The 14,695-nt window shown below is 40.8% G+C and overlaps 1 protein-coding gene across 2 annotated transcripts in view; it reads right to left on the bottom strand.

Annotated features, from left to right (window-relative positions):
• Positions 1-18: 18 nt before the first annotated feature.
• RB195_011080 (uncharacterized protein) overlaps positions 19-14,695 on the bottom strand; it is a gene marked incomplete at both ends in the record, with an annotated part of 19,301 nt that continues 4,624 nt past the window's right edge. Inside the window, 40 exons of one of the 2 annotated variants that reach the window (XM_064192346.1) lie at positions 19-73; positions 439-641; positions 1,059-1,167; positions 2,027-2,301; positions 2,379-2,449; positions 2,516-2,627; positions 2,716-2,933; positions 3,637-3,763; positions 3,833-4,299; positions 4,355-4,614; positions 4,761-4,857; positions 4,985-5,084; positions 5,167-5,339; positions 5,409-5,590; positions 5,658-5,846; positions 5,922-6,111; positions 6,206-6,354; positions 6,425-6,526; positions 7,094-7,353; positions 7,421-7,507; positions 7,834-8,000; positions 8,120-8,194; positions 8,282-8,414; positions 8,603-8,689; positions 8,792-8,932; positions 9,470-9,622; positions 9,683-9,757; positions 9,816-9,986; positions 10,077-10,224; positions 10,289-10,448; positions 10,532-10,628; positions 10,688-10,760; positions 10,918-11,022; positions 11,093-11,205; positions 11,261-11,344; positions 11,411-11,542; positions 12,807-12,920; positions 13,012-13,132; positions 13,273-13,359; positions 13,412-13,602. In XM_064192346.1, the coding sequence (XP_064049928.1) occupies positions 19-73; positions 439-641; positions 1,059-1,167; positions 2,027-2,301; positions 2,379-2,449; positions 2,516-2,627; positions 2,716-2,933; positions 3,637-3,763; positions 3,833-4,299; positions 4,355-4,614; positions 4,761-4,857; positions 4,985-5,084; positions 5,167-5,339; positions 5,409-5,590; positions 5,658-5,846; positions 5,922-6,111; positions 6,206-6,354; positions 6,425-6,526; positions 7,094-7,353; positions 7,421-7,507; positions 7,834-8,000; positions 8,120-8,194; positions 8,282-8,414; positions 8,603-8,689; positions 8,792-8,932; positions 9,470-9,622; positions 9,683-9,757; positions 9,816-9,986; positions 10,077-10,224; positions 10,289-10,448; positions 10,532-10,628; positions 10,688-10,760; positions 10,918-11,022; positions 11,093-11,205; positions 11,261-11,344; positions 11,411-11,542; positions 12,807-12,920; positions 13,012-13,132; positions 13,273-13,359; positions 13,412-13,602 (5,853 nt within the window). Of the gene's footprint in view, positions 74-438; positions 642-1,058; positions 1,168-2,022; positions 2,302-2,378; positions 2,450-2,515; positions 2,628-2,715; positions 2,934-3,636; positions 3,764-3,832; positions 4,300-4,354; positions 4,615-4,760; positions 4,858-4,984; positions 5,085-5,166; positions 5,340-5,408; positions 5,591-5,657; positions 5,847-5,921; positions 6,112-6,205; positions 6,355-6,424; positions 6,527-7,093; positions 7,354-7,420; positions 7,508-7,833; positions 8,001-8,119; positions 8,195-8,281; positions 8,415-8,602; positions 8,690-8,791; positions 8,933-9,469; positions 9,623-9,682; positions 9,758-9,815; positions 9,987-10,076; positions 10,225-10,288; positions 10,449-10,531; positions 10,629-10,687; positions 10,761-10,917; positions 11,023-11,092; positions 11,206-11,260; positions 11,345-11,410; positions 11,543-12,806; positions 12,921-13,011; positions 13,133-13,272; positions 13,360-13,411; positions 13,603-14,695 lie in introns of those variants that run through there. The other variant, XM_064192345.1, reaches the window with a different exon arrangement.

The raw sequence follows: 14,695 nt of genomic DNA, 5'->3' as shown, positions 1-14,695 counted from the left end.
GTATGAATCAAGGCTCAGTCAGTGCAGTGCAGTAAAATCCAACACCTTGAAAGAAAAGGAGCGTGCAGAGTATCTGGAATACTTAGCATTTTGTAAGCTGCAAGTTCACCAATTTCTCATTGAAATTAAAAGAACACATTCAGGACACATTAAGTAACGCATTCTCGAGTAGGAAATTCCCAAACTTTGCATGGAATCGTCATGGTTCGATTGTTTTTCAGGGGGAATCATTTGATTTCCTTTGTCAAAGGGGAAATAAGCAAATCGATAATTTTTTAAAACACTACTATTCAGTTTGATAAAGTCCGGGAGTAAACTGAGAACAGCGGCATGCTGTACCTTATTTGTTCCTTCAGTTCAGGACTTGACCAAGCCTCCTTACATATGGTCAACTCCGATATATCAGTAACTTTTGAAGATCTAATTAAAATTGCTTACAAGCTTGACTTATCCGTAGGCGTAATTTTGCCAGTGTCCGACCTTATGCAAAACTTCGAGCAACCATTATTTTCGTCAAGATTGATCAAAATAATGACGAATGAATGAAGATCGCTATCACATTTGGCACATGTACTAATCTTGAACTTGTCAATGCATTCGGTGGTGAGATTCGCACGCCGCTTCTTCGACGCCTTCTGATACTACAAAAAAAGAACTGAGTTAGAGGAAATGAAAGTCTCCTCAACTCTCCTCAAAAATGACTAGTCAAAACGAGATGAAGCTCGGTACAGTTGCTTAAAGGCAGCATACCACGAATCTGAGGTGGTGCGGATTTCAGATGGAGTATTCGGCATCGTACAAAACAGCATTCAGGGGCCGGCGCGAACTACTGCGATGAATGGTTCCAGTAAGGCTCCTCTCGATCCGAACCGCTAGCTCTTCCGCGCCTTTTCTAGCGCAGCCGTTTACACAAAGGCACCGGGCTACATGTCGTTTCGACCCGACTACAGCTTCTTTGCGACTGCAAGAGAACAACATGCAACCATCTTAAAGAACACCAATAATTTTATGAGTAATCACCTCTTGTCTCTGAAATAACCGCTATTACTACTGATCACCTTGTTCCTTCTGATAGATAGTTCTTCGATGTCTTCCGTCCGGAATTCTAGAGCTTCTGTGGTTGTTCGAAGGCGTCGACGTTGGCGACGGTTTCCTTTGCAAGGAGTACTTTAGAGTTCAGAAAAAGTGGTATTCAAATGGCGCGAAACTGGGTAAATAACAGGAATGAGGAACCCCTTGTCAACTAGATCCTACCTTTTTTTCCCTTCTTCGATGATTCGGTGTCTGCACTCGCATTTTCACGCAGAACGTACACAAATGAATGTTTCCCTCACATTGCCCCGGCCAACCCTGGGTCTTTAGGTCCAGGGAGGTCCAGGGAGGTCCAGGGAATAGGAATAGCTTACGGCCATACCTTTCTAATTCTCCTTCGTTCAGAGATACATACGACGCACCCTCACTTATCTACTTACATCTAACATTCGATTCAGAACTGTTTCTGATTGACGTTTTGAGCACGTGAATCTTCAAAACAAACATCAATCCTACGACTTCTCTACTGGAGTTGAAGCCGTTTTTTTCTCTTCTCTCTTTCTTCTTTGTATGAAATCACAATTTAACTCGGCAGGTGAAACTGTTAAGATCTAATCCAATTATTCATTAGAGGTTATGTAGATATGTTGTCAGATCTTTATTCAGTGCTAACGATGGGCAGGATTCGTCAGCAGCTATGAGAGCATTTTCGACAAGTCGCCGAACTAGATGACCATTATTTATGAGCGACTTCTTGAACAACTCTTACTCGGGGGATGATGTAACAATCGACGAACGGCTAGGCCTAAGCACTTCTAAATGAACAGGCAAGTAGCAACATGAAAAATTACTAATACTTGGAGTAGAAAAGAAAACAATTCAATGGAACTATGTTCTAGTAACTAGGAATTATAAGAGAGTAAAAGAAGTGCAGAAAGAAAGGCAACAAAGAGAAAAGCATCCGTGGAAAGATAGGAGAGCATGAAGTTCCTACTTATCAGCTGATTTTTCGCCGGGATTGCTCCAAGCACTGTGTGAGTCGCCAGTGGCAGCGCTAGACCACAAGCTGAAGTCAGCGCCTGCGAAAATGCTGAATGGGGCAGTGTGATCCACAGGAGCGACAGTCGTTCCCAATGATAATCCAAGAGACATTGGGTCATATTGGACGTTTCCTGCTCCTGCTGAGGAAGTCGGTACATTGTGATCATTCCACTGGGAAGCTAGTGACGCACGTGAACCTACTGGTGTAGGAGGCCACAGCCTCGAACCCTGAAAACATAATTAACGTGGCAATAGAACGATCGAACAAAAAAGATCGAAAAAACGCTCTATAATACAACAAATACCTGAACTCGTTCATCGGCTTCGATAAGTGATCCAAGGTGGAGATCTGGCATAGGCCAATCACCCAATCCTCCTAAAAAAAAAAAGGATCGATTACACCAATGGTTTGGTTCGGACTTGAAATAATACAACTGCGAACCTGCGCTATTGTTACGCAAGTACTCATCCTCTCTACGTCGACGTTCTTCATTCAACTCAGCAGCTAATGTTTTCTTAGAACCACGTTCTTTTCCAAGTTCATTACTATTCACCTTAAGGATAAGAATTGTAGAAGAACCAAGCAAATTATACAGCTATAAGTGGTAAGAAAAATTAGCTTATAAATATAAAAATATTCACTTTCTCCACACTGCTGGCACTATCATTCCCACTATTTCTTCCACCACGTCTTCGTTTCTCACGACGAGGGCGCCTTTTCTGTTGTACTTGCGCGTTTGTAGTCGGACGTTGTGGAGGCTGAGGTGTTTGGGCTCTACTACTTTCAGCATCCTCTCCCGATCCGCTCATCATAAATTCGCTTGCAGCTGCCATTGCTGAGAAGTCGTCATCAACATCATCTGCAACGTGTAAAAAAAAACAATAAGCGCTAGCTATATTTTGAGAAGAACATCCAGATTTCTCTTCTTTTCCACGCACCAGCGGTGATTTAAATGAATAATTTTCACCATTTCCAATTATTTCTGAGAGTATTTTCAACTTGCAAGATGGACTTGTAAGGTCAAGTTCTTCTAGTATATCCCACCTCTCTCCTTTATTTTTTATCTAGCATATCTAGCCTCGTATCAAAACAACTTTTTTGAGTGAATACGAGATAGATATCGTTAAATTCTTATCCGAATGCCAGGGATTGATGAAGATTTTTCCTGGATGAGAAGAGGAAAAAAGGTTCACTCCGCTCAAAAGTAATTCATTCCCTACAGGCGCAAGATCGAGAAAAACTAGGAGTTGCCCCCAATTCTAATTACTGAAGGTGACGCAGAATTTGTGGAGAAAGTGCTTATACATAGTTTTGATCTATTCAACGCTTCCACTGACAAATTAGTTGTATGTTCGCTACAACAAATTCTACTTGTTGCAGATCTCTTTCATGCTCCTTCCTATCCAATTTAGTCAACTTATTTATGTACATAAATAATAGCAATGTTGTTTTCGAAGCCTTCTCATGTTGATGTTGATGTTCAATTGATTGATACAGAGTTCCACAAAAGACATAAAAAGAAGCAAAAAAAGAAAATGTTATATGGACATAGCAGTACAAACCTGGACCCACGACCTCATCTAGCCAGTCTGGTGCTGCGCTAAGTTCGCTAGCAACGCTATGTTCGCTTTCGCTATGCTGCCGAGATCGAGAAGCAAAGGGACTCAGTGTCATTTCTCGTAGGCTTGGCTGTAATTTAAAAAGAGAAAGTTTGTTTCAACAGCCTATGAGTTTTTCAACATTGTCGGAAAAAAATACCGCGCGATCGTTTCCAACGCTAGAGGCAAGTGAAGGTGTTGGTGTAGCAGGCATAACGGATTCGTCGTAAGCGGCGATTTGTCCGTAATACTCGGCTAAAGCCCCCAAAGAAACACCAGCCATATCTACTCCACTGATCGGTAGGGTCAATCCAGGAATGAGAGTGGGAATTACTGGTAACATCACTGGGATTGGAATTGGCTCAGTTCCTGCGACTGTCCCTGTATAAACTGTAGGATGCACGGCCGAAACTGGAATCACAGAGGGCCGAGACGTTGGCATGGACGTTGAAACAGTGATAGGATTTGACAGATTTGGTGAGGTTGAACTAGCTATTGGGGGTGTGGGAGTAACTGTGGATGGAGGGATCGGAACTTCTGACGAAGATGATGGTGACTGGGGACTGACAGATCTCCTCTGTTGAACAGGCGCAACAGCAACAGGTTGGGGCTTCTGACGGGGCGGCTCTGCAAAGCGTCATGACTGAGTTATGTTCACCTAGTCAAAGCCGGAAGAACTTACCGACTGTCTCACGCTCCAGATTATCGCGACGTCTCTCTTCACGTTTAGCAGCCACCGCACGTACAGCAGGGTGCACTATGGTTGCGGAGGAGTTTGACGTCGGACTATGGCTGCTCATGTTCGATGTCGCCAAAGTTGGCCTTTCCAAATTCCCATCAATAAGCTGTTGAGCTCGAGCTAATCTCCGATCAGCTTCAGTGGATGCATTGCTTTTTTTTCTTTGATTCGTAGGAGCTTTTGGAGACATGGACAATTTCGCGCTGAAATGCTGCACTAATAGAATAGAAATATTTCATTCTAACTAGATAATTTCTTTATCACATATGGAAATACTGTACGGAATAAGAGTATGATGCTTTCAGAAGAGTAGTAAGAGTATGATGCTTTTTGTGTTTGCTACAACTACCTTAATTTATGCATTGGTGCTACTGGTTGAACTTTCTTCCCATTTGCTGATACTTGTTGTTGTTGTTGTTGTTGTGCAGCATACTTTGTTTTGTTTGCTGAAAAGTTCGTGAAAAATAGAAGCCAGTATAGGATTTCTATAAGCCTCTTCAAAACCTTCAGACGGATTGAAAAAGAAGGGACAGTAAGTTGCTAAGAAAAGAAATGAAAAAGGACAAGGATTACATTTTGCGGACGGCTGGACCACAGATTCCTTTGAGACTTCCTTGTCTTTCGCATCCTTGGCTTTGGAATGAATAACGGACACTTGTGTTTTCTTCTTCTTCTATAAAAGGAAATCTAGACGAACATCAGCATAATGATGCTCTTGCTCTTTGAAGATCGGAGATTGAAGAAGCACGACACACCTTGCTTTCCTTTTTCGGCTGATCTTGTTTATCATTTCTATAGAGCAAGGAGATTCGCCATACAAAGTGTACCGCTTTCAAGATAGAATTTGCAGCCTGATAGAATACTCGGAGGATCATCGACGCATCAGCTGCAGCATGTAGGCCAGAGGGCACCGGTTCGGACCAAGAAGCTGTAGTAATCTTTGTAATGTATGGATCGTTCATACAAACTATTACACCAAAAAGGAATCTTCAATTACTCGATGTCTTCCCAGCATGATTACGAGAAATGCTATCAGAGGGCGCATTACCGCTTTTCTTTACATCTAGATTGTTCAAGTCGAACACAGATCTCGGGGCCGTATGATGCTGCCGAATAGCGCATGCGATGGCTCGATCTCCTTCCAAATATGCACATGCCAATACGCATACCAAGCAGAAACTGTAAAGAACAATATGGATATGGATAAACAATAAAAACCTCTGCGTGCAATAGGTTTTTTACTCACATCAGAGCCGTCACACAGCTGTAATACATTAGGTTCTCAAAAGGAGGTCTTGGAAGAGCGCGGTGACATCTAGACAGCATGTCCTCGGGTACTGTTGCTGCTAAGGAGAACATCCATGAACTACCGTTCATGTGCATGTACAACTGTAGATCAGCTTCATTCGTTGTTGTAAGAAAGTCCGGAGTATAGCTGGAAAAAATCAGGTTTTTAGGTTTAGACATGCAATAAGTTGCTTAACACGGAGGAAAGTAGAAAAAACCATACGCGACATCAAGAGAATATGTTTCATTTGGTTGGAGCCGGAATGGATAGCAGTTAAGTATTCGGAAACCACGATTCTCGCATGGTACACCGTTGATGCTCATGTTTACCACAGTGAAAGGCACTTCTCCCGAGTTTAGCACCGAAAATGGACGACGAACAGTTAAGGTGGAGCTTAGCTTGTGCATCAATCCTAAAATTAAAGACGGAATTTCTAATGATAACTAAACCATTTTCATAATTCAATATTACCATCCTCGAACACAAGCAGATACGCAACAGCTTACGTTTAGGATTGTTGCAATCACTCAGGTGGTCATGACGGATTTCAAAGAGCAGGGGTTGCTTCGATCGTGCTTCCATATTTTCCACCCGCATTCCTATGCGTGCACCTCTTCCATACACAACGACTGGTTCAATTACGGTCAAATTGTTCCTGAAATTACTTTGGACTAATCATAGGCACTGTTCCATTAGTTTTTCTCCCACTAATTTCAAAAACAAACCTAATTAAGAGAAGTGAAGATCGAAGTGTATAGTCTGATGGCAAGAAGCCAAGCCGAAGTCTCACTTTCATATGAGGCTTCAGCAGTAACGATAGCGTGAATCTAAAAAAAAAGTACGCAGCAATTATGCTTGTAAACTTTTAATTCAAAAAACGGTTGAGATACACTGCCCACCATTCATAGATTCAGTTTCAAAGATATCACCTCACGAATCTAGGATGGAACAGGTTTCAGGCGCGTAATGCCGTAATGCGTAATGCTCCGGTGTCGTAGATTGTGGGGAAGAGGATGATTCCATTCACATTTTCCTGTAGCAGTGTGAACGGACGACCCTGGAGCGCTGTTGCTAACTTCTGTTGCAATGCGCAACCATTGCGCCCCGCCCCTCCTACGATTCGTGGAAAACCCGTTCGGACGAATCGTAAGAGGGGCGGGGCGCAACGGTTGCGCATTGCAACAGAAGCCCTCTTTAGCAACAGCGCTCCAGTGTCGTCCGTTCACACTGATACAGGGAGAGGTGAACGGAATCATCCTCTTCCCCACAATCTACGACCTCGTATAGGCATTACGCGCCTGAAACCTGTACCACCCTAGATTCTTGAGGTAATGCCTTTAACCGACACCATTCATTCATTGTACCTAATACCCAACACATAGAAGCTAGCACACCTTGGAACTGTTTGCGGTATTGCTGCTTCAAGCTCCTCTCGTAGTCGCGGTACGGGACTGTCAGGTTTCAAGGTGAACAGTTCGGTGTCTCGTAAAGAGAACATCAACGTCTCGTTCATCTCCACTTCTGACGTTAATGGTGTGATGAGGTGTTCGCGGAAAAACTCCACAACAGCGTCGGCATCCGGATAAATAACCAAGGGAATGACTTGAACAGCGATTGGCACTGATGTAGGGTTGGCAAGAGTGAGGTTTACAATCTGCAGATCAAGAAATATTCAATGGATTTCAACAAGTTCCGCTTCCAGTAATAAATATCACACATACTGTGAAATTCCCTAGAGCCGTAAGTGGGAAATGCACTGAGTTGCGAGTGAGAAGACGAGGCCATACCATTTCAGCAGTAGATTCGATCTGGAAACTAGCTCATACGGTGCTTTTTACGCAATGTAATTCGGTGGTCAATGCTAAATATCAAAAGAGACTTATAACATTTAATGCAATAAACAAAGTAATTAATAAATATCTACTAAGTTCTGTCTCGATTTCTTAGCAACTGCTATGAACACGCTACACGAGTGAAACGAACAAGAGACAATGCATATTTGTCCATGCAGCTAAACATTTTTTGATTTTAAAAATTGAATTTCATCTAAAGCGAACTCATTTGAAATATAGGATAGCCACCACCCTACTTACTACTAAATCCAAAGATCCGAAAAAAGGAAGAAAGGTCAAACCTGGATGTTTTTAGCTCTATCGGTATCGACAATAACAGTGGTGTTCACTCGATGTTTTCCAGCTTTCACAAGATTGTCAAAACGAGCTCTCTGCTTTTTGTACAAATAGCTGTCTACCTCAGCTAAATTCGCAGGCAATGTCAAACCATGAACGAACCACTGGCCGTCTGAAGGGGGAAAACGTGAAATGAAAACAAATATTACTCCTTATTTTGAGTTAGTTGCTGAATGCAATGACGAATGGTGGATGCAGGGAATAGGATAAGAAAAAAGGTAGGGTGTTCACCTGTGGTATGAAGAGGAAGCCCAAGATAGCAGTAATCATGCGAGCATGGTGTCTCAGGTAAGAACATAACTCGCCCTGAATACATGATAATTACGATAATACGGCAACACTGACGATGTTCTTTAATGGAGCCACTAAGCATCAACGAAACATGACACACACCTAGATTGGTGAGGCGACCGGATCTAAGAACAGGAGGATGCGCTGGATCAAACCCTTCGAAGAAAAATCTAGGATCTTTTGATGTTGTTGACAACCGAGTAACTTGCATATCCTCCGCAAAGGAGTTGAATATCTGAGAAAATTCGTTTCCATTCCATAAACACAAAATAACTTCATGGAACACTTCCAAAAGTTAAATTATTTCAACAGAAAAAAAGGTACGGTGAATTCAGATGTTAGCGGTGATTCTCATAACAACCCAGTGATGCTTCTAATGAAAAAAAAATCTCATAAGAACTGTGCATTTCTGCCCGTACTAACCTGTAAATTCATGAACACCACTTTACCAGGATGTGTTTTGCCAAAAGAAATACGATCGGGAATTGATGTTAAACTTCCTTGCGCAATCTAAAAAACGATGTAAAAGGAAGAAAATATCAAAACGCCATCCAAAAACAAATACTAACACGCGGGAAAAATCACCTGACAGTCTTAGGTTTTTACCCCTACCTCATATTTCACAGGAAACACTTTGCTCTCGAATTCTGTTGCAATTATCATCTGCGATGGAAAGAAGACGCCATCTAAAGGTAGTCTCAACTCAAAATCCAAAAATGCGGCGCTGTGGGAGGGAATCTCCAAGTCAGCTCCCTGTAAAATTAAAATTTAAGAAAGTGTAAAATAGTATTGCTAGAGTACGTCAGAAATAAATCTCGAATAAAACAACAACGTTCCATGTTGCACTTGTTCCACATCAAAAATATCTCGGCAGAAAAAAATCTTCTACAAGAAATTTTGCAAGTTTGCTTGAGGCGCCGGCCAATATGAAATATGAATATGGCGTAATATGAACGCATAACGGTCGCGATATGAGGTTATATTCGTAATCAGCAGCTCAAACAATCCCTCCACAAAACTTGAAAGTGCGAGATATAAATTGAGAGATATAATATCCATAATGTGAACACAATAATTACACGTAAATGTAAGGCGGTGCAAAAAAAATAATATCCATATCGAGCATAGTCATCTCTTAGAAGCAATTAAGAAATGACCCTCTATTCATAATAAAGGAACATTTTTTGACTGTTTCTAAGAGATGACTATGAAAAAAGCCGAAAATGATTGATTTGTAACACGTGTCATCTTTAAAATATAAAGAATGTACAGAAATAATTAATGTGCAACCTGTGGCCACTCTTCGCGACTCTCAGTCGGTACCCACGTTCCTAGCGCATTTTTCTCAAGTATCGAAACCAAGTATAGCCTGTGCACTGATGATCGTGGAACCGCTAATCCTCGTACCGTCATCACCGCGTGGTTTTTGTTGCGTATTACGAACTAGAAAGGAACAAATAAAGGTCAAACTCGGTAGGATACTTACTATTCTGAACAACATACTCTTATTGTTCTAGTGTCGTTTCTTTCCAGTACACCAAAATCAAAACACTCCTGGTCAACAGAGAATAGTTCGACCTGCAAAACCAAATGAGAATGGGACGAAAATGGAAAAGAATGACTATAATAAACTAACTTGAATTTTTCCGGAATACTTCCATAGATTGACTCGATAAGTGGAAATATTAGTGTGCACATACACAACAGCTTGACCAAACGTGTCAGGAACCCTTTTGTTGTATTTTAGCAGAAAAACTGGTTGTTCTTCGTCTACACCAATCACCGTTGTTTTCTCAAACAAACGCACCTACAAGCGACAATAAAAGACAATACCCACTGGCAATACCCACTTAAATGCGGGACAAAGGGTTCCAAAGATCCAGTAGGACCGAATTACCGTAAAATACTGCCTCGCATCAGGAGACATTGAGATATTCCATACTGCTACAGGAAAAGGCAACCCATTTCTAAGGCGAACACTGCGCTTGTGAGGTGCTTTCAGATCTCCTTGCAATGCTAAGTCATTCCCGACAGAATACATATCTCTGTAATACTTTTGACATAGCATGTAGAACGAATTTAGCAGATAGAATGAATCTCATCACAAACCCTTGATAGACAGTAACACGAAAGGGAATGGTAACATTGAAGTTGCCCCCTCGACTGAGGGCAATTATTCGTCCATGGAATGTACGAGCACTTGGTCGTGCCGTCTCAAATGTAATTCGTGAAGCGTCGAAAAACACCTTCACCAGATCTGATGGTTTACCTAAATATCCGATGTTATGAAAGAAATAAGAAATCGCAAAGATGCAGGAAAAACCGAGCTTTAAAAAGAGAAGCAAGATGCACCTGGCTGTGCGTTTTTTCCTGGCAGTACAGCAATAGGTGGAGTAGATGCAAATTCCATGTATATTCCTGTGGGGTCACCTCTGTCAACATATAGGGTCTGGAACCATACTAGGAAAAATTTGGAGATGACAATCGGTAGCAAAAAAGAGAACAAACCTCGAACTCGAGCTTTCCATTAAGCATATATTGATAAACAGAAAACATCTGAGGTTGAGATCTCTCCCCTTGCCTAAATATCACACACTTTAAATTGCTCTGTAAATTCTTGGGAACATAAAAGAGTATAATATAAAAATGAAATTGTCTAAAACAATAATTAGAGATAGACAAATATGTAAAGTGAAACGTAAGAGGACCCAACACAGAGAACAACGACGGAAACTCACCTTAAGAGACCAAAGTCCAAAATATCTTTTGTGGTAAACACGCCACGTCGTTTACTTATTTCCACTGGAATGGGAAGAACAATAGAATGTTGCGCTTCGTCCTTTCTAAAACATCTTCACAATGGTTTCAGAGTTGGATTGAAAAATTTGGAACTTGAAATTAGCCAAAACGGACCCATCGCCATCAAGAGTAGTGCCGGTAACTCGTATAAAATTTGTGCTATTTTCCATTGTATGACCAACGATCACAGCCCGACAAATAGTCTTGGTTTGAAATGGTCGGATATCCTGAATAGGTTCCTCTTAATAAACTGCGAACTCAGTGCACATCAGACGCTCGAACCCAATATTGTAGAGGCTCTCCAGCAATTCTTCCGTCGATGTCGTAAGCCATTTCGAGATGGACATTGCCTCCGGATGAAACTATCTGAAGGGTGCAAGGGAATCAGTGGAAGTGCCGAATCAACATCGCGTTAAAAAAAGAAGCTCTGACCTCGCTGATTCGAAACGTACTAGTGAAGGGGTTATGAATAGCGATATCCTTGTATGCCGTACCGTTGAAAGGAAGGCGAGTGCCAACAAATGGAATGATGCGGTAAGGATTTGATGTAGATCTGCCGGAAACCTACAAACAAACAAATACCAACTAAACAACCAATGAGTTGGCTTAAATTTTTGTGAGTGTTGTTGTTGTTGTTGTCCGTATACAACGTCCACCTCAAATCTGAACAATACCTTTTCAAGCCGCATTCAAGAAAGGTTGGATGCAGGGAAGCCCTCAGAGATTCAATATCCCAATGAAAGAGAAGCATGCATAAGGAAAGCAATGATATTATAGTGAGAAACTATAAAAATCAGCTTTAAAAAAGTGAGACTAGTAATAAGGCGACAGATGAAGCTAGGGGAGAGAACGAGCAGAATCTATCAAACGCAACCTTTCCAAAAAAGCCAATGCAAGCATTTTTGAATTGGAGATTTGGAAGAGAGGTGGAATGTTAGTTCATCTAAAAAACTATATTCCGTATGTGTAACCACGGTTTTGCAGACATAACGATCACTTTTTAGTTGACAAATACTATAAATGGCACTTTATTGTTTGAATCATAGTAAGTATCAAAAAACACATCTGAACACAATCAAAAAAAGGTACAATGCCATCGTCCTCGAGTTGGCGAGCAAATGCTAACGCAATCGCATGATTCTTACCTACGACTGTCCTCTGAATTGTTGGCCAGCTAGTCAAAATTCAATTAAATTGAACTGAAATTCGGAGATTTTTCGTTACTTGATCTCAATGGTTGAACAACAAAGCGGTCCGCTAATGATACGGAAAGTCAGTTTAAAGAATGGCGATTTAGTCGGAATGCAGAATGAGCTACTATGTGGTCCAATCTTGTATCTCATAACTATTCCTATGATCGAATACCATTCTTAAGCCAAAAATCGACCTTTTTTCCTGAAAGTTCTCGCCTACTGTGATTTCCTATTCTCGTTAGTCGCTATTAGTTTTTTTTTTAATTTCATTAACACTACAAGTGTCACGAGTATTCAAAGAACTATATGTTCCTTTCCTCGAAAAAAGTCTCAGTATTCGATGAAGGGAGGAGACCTCTTTGGGTATAGTGTAGTTTTGCAGGAGTGGGAGCAACCAACCACGCATTTATTTCTTGAAGTAAGTCACTAATCGGTCAGGACTGTTAAACCTAAGCATAAGTTAACGAAGAAGAAAAAGGAAGATAGAGCTTCCAGAAATAAGAGTGCGGTTTCGAGTCCCCCTTTCCTCCTCCCAACTACATTTCCCCCTCTTTTTTGGTCCGTGAGTTTTATATAAAGGTTGTTCATGCTTTTAACGAAAACGCTTCTTGAAAACGTGGAAACTGAATACTCACATGATACACAAACACACCAACGGAAGTATGGATGTTCAGGGCAACGCCAGCTCTGCCTTCCTCACGAGGAAGAAATGCGACTTCAAAAAAAGCAGTTCCAAGAGGAGATATTTCCTAAAAGTTGGTTCCCGTACATTGCCTCATAATTGCGTCATATGTGCTGAATAAACTTTTAAAACATAAAACTCCAATGAAAAGAACTCACAACGGTGTTGAAAAACGAGGTGTGGAAGTTCACTGTAGCGCCAGCAATTGAATCCAGTATAATTGTTTTCTGCAGCCGATTGCGTACAAAAACTCGACGTTTGGAAGACTGTCCCACAGAACTAAACAAAAAACCAAAAAGTGAGGAATTCTGACAGACGTTGTATACTGCTTCTTTCATCAACAGAACCAACGTGGAAGCAAAGACTCCTACCCCCCTCAATCACCCATTCAAAAGATTACTTTGTGATTACATGCATACCTTTCTCCAAAATCCACAAAAGGTGGATCAAATTCGATCGGCAAAGAGTCATCTCCAGCCATTTTGCGAACGTTGTATTTTTTCTCCCTGAAAAGGACAAAAATGTCTCCACAAATTTGTAACTCTACAATTGACTGACCTAGCTTTTGTTCCTCCACCTGCAGATGTATCGGATGGCACCCTATGCCCCACCATCATTTCCGTTTCAAATCTCCCAGATTCGCTGAAGTAATGGAGCTCTTCACCAGTTTGCACAAAAGCGGTGTGCAGCACCGGTAGTTCTTCCAAAGAAGGCTGCAGTTCTCCAACACCAGCCTCCCATGTTACCCACTGAAACAGAGACGGCTCACGAAAGAGTGTGCGATCGCAAATAACAAAATTTATTCCAGAAAATAGATTTGTAGGTAACTCGGGAAACAACGGAATTAAGGGACAACTGAACACCTCTAGTATAAATGCGGTCATATGGAACCCATACAGAAAAACTTCAGGAAAGTGGATTTCTTCGATCCTACTACTGATTGATACTGCTTTTCGAGGCATGATCATGAATAATAATAATAATAGTAATAATAATAATAATAATAATGATAATAATAATAATAATAATAATAATAATAATAATAATAATAATAATAATAACCAATCAAGAAAAGTAGTCAAGATGCCAAAGTAATTACATCAAATAACTGCTGATTTCCACGTCCACCTTAACACGTACTTTGAACTGAGCTGAAGTAGAGGTAACTTATTCAAACGACTCGTGCTTTGTAAAATACTAATCACTTAATTGACGAAGTTCAATAATTATTTTAAACGAGATTTAATCAAGGTATTAACATTTTCCAACTGTCAGGCAACATCATCAGGCATTCCAAAAAAAGTGGTTAGCTGTCTGTAATGAGCGTACTGAAGAGTGCTCGAAAAAAAGAATCACAGATCCGCGGATAATAGTTTAAAGTCAGTAACTCGCGAGTTAAATAGAAAACAGTACTTCTTTTCGTTCAGGATAATCCCTCCACGACATAAAAGGAAGTAATCGGAAGCTAAAATAGACACAGCGTACGTTTGTAATTCCACTATCCAATAGTACTTGTCTTGTGGAGGAGGGGCTACAGCAATCGCATCAAAAGTGCATCACCGAACAGCATTCAGATGTTACAATTGTACTCTCTAAGTTTTCAAGTAATTTTAGACTTTTTTGCATATATTGAAACTCCTACAATTTCATCTTCAACTACGCCACATTGCGTAAATGAGCGCAGTGCGATATAAGTCATCTAGTCAGCATATGTGGGAACACTTTGAAATTCAGTTGCTGCTGCAAAATATGTCCCATTTTGAAGTACGAATAAAGAAAAAAGTTGAATTGAAACAAACCAATTACTCAGAAAAACAACATAACATCATGATCATGCTATAT

Source organism: Necator americanus, chromosome III, assembly GCF_031761385.1.
Source record: "Necator americanus strain Aroian chromosome III, whole genome shotgun sequence".
Lineage (NCBI taxonomy): Eukaryota > Metazoa > Nematoda > Chromadorea > Rhabditida > Ancylostomatidae > Necator > Necator americanus.
This window is presented reverse-complemented; position numbering and strand designations above follow the sequence as displayed.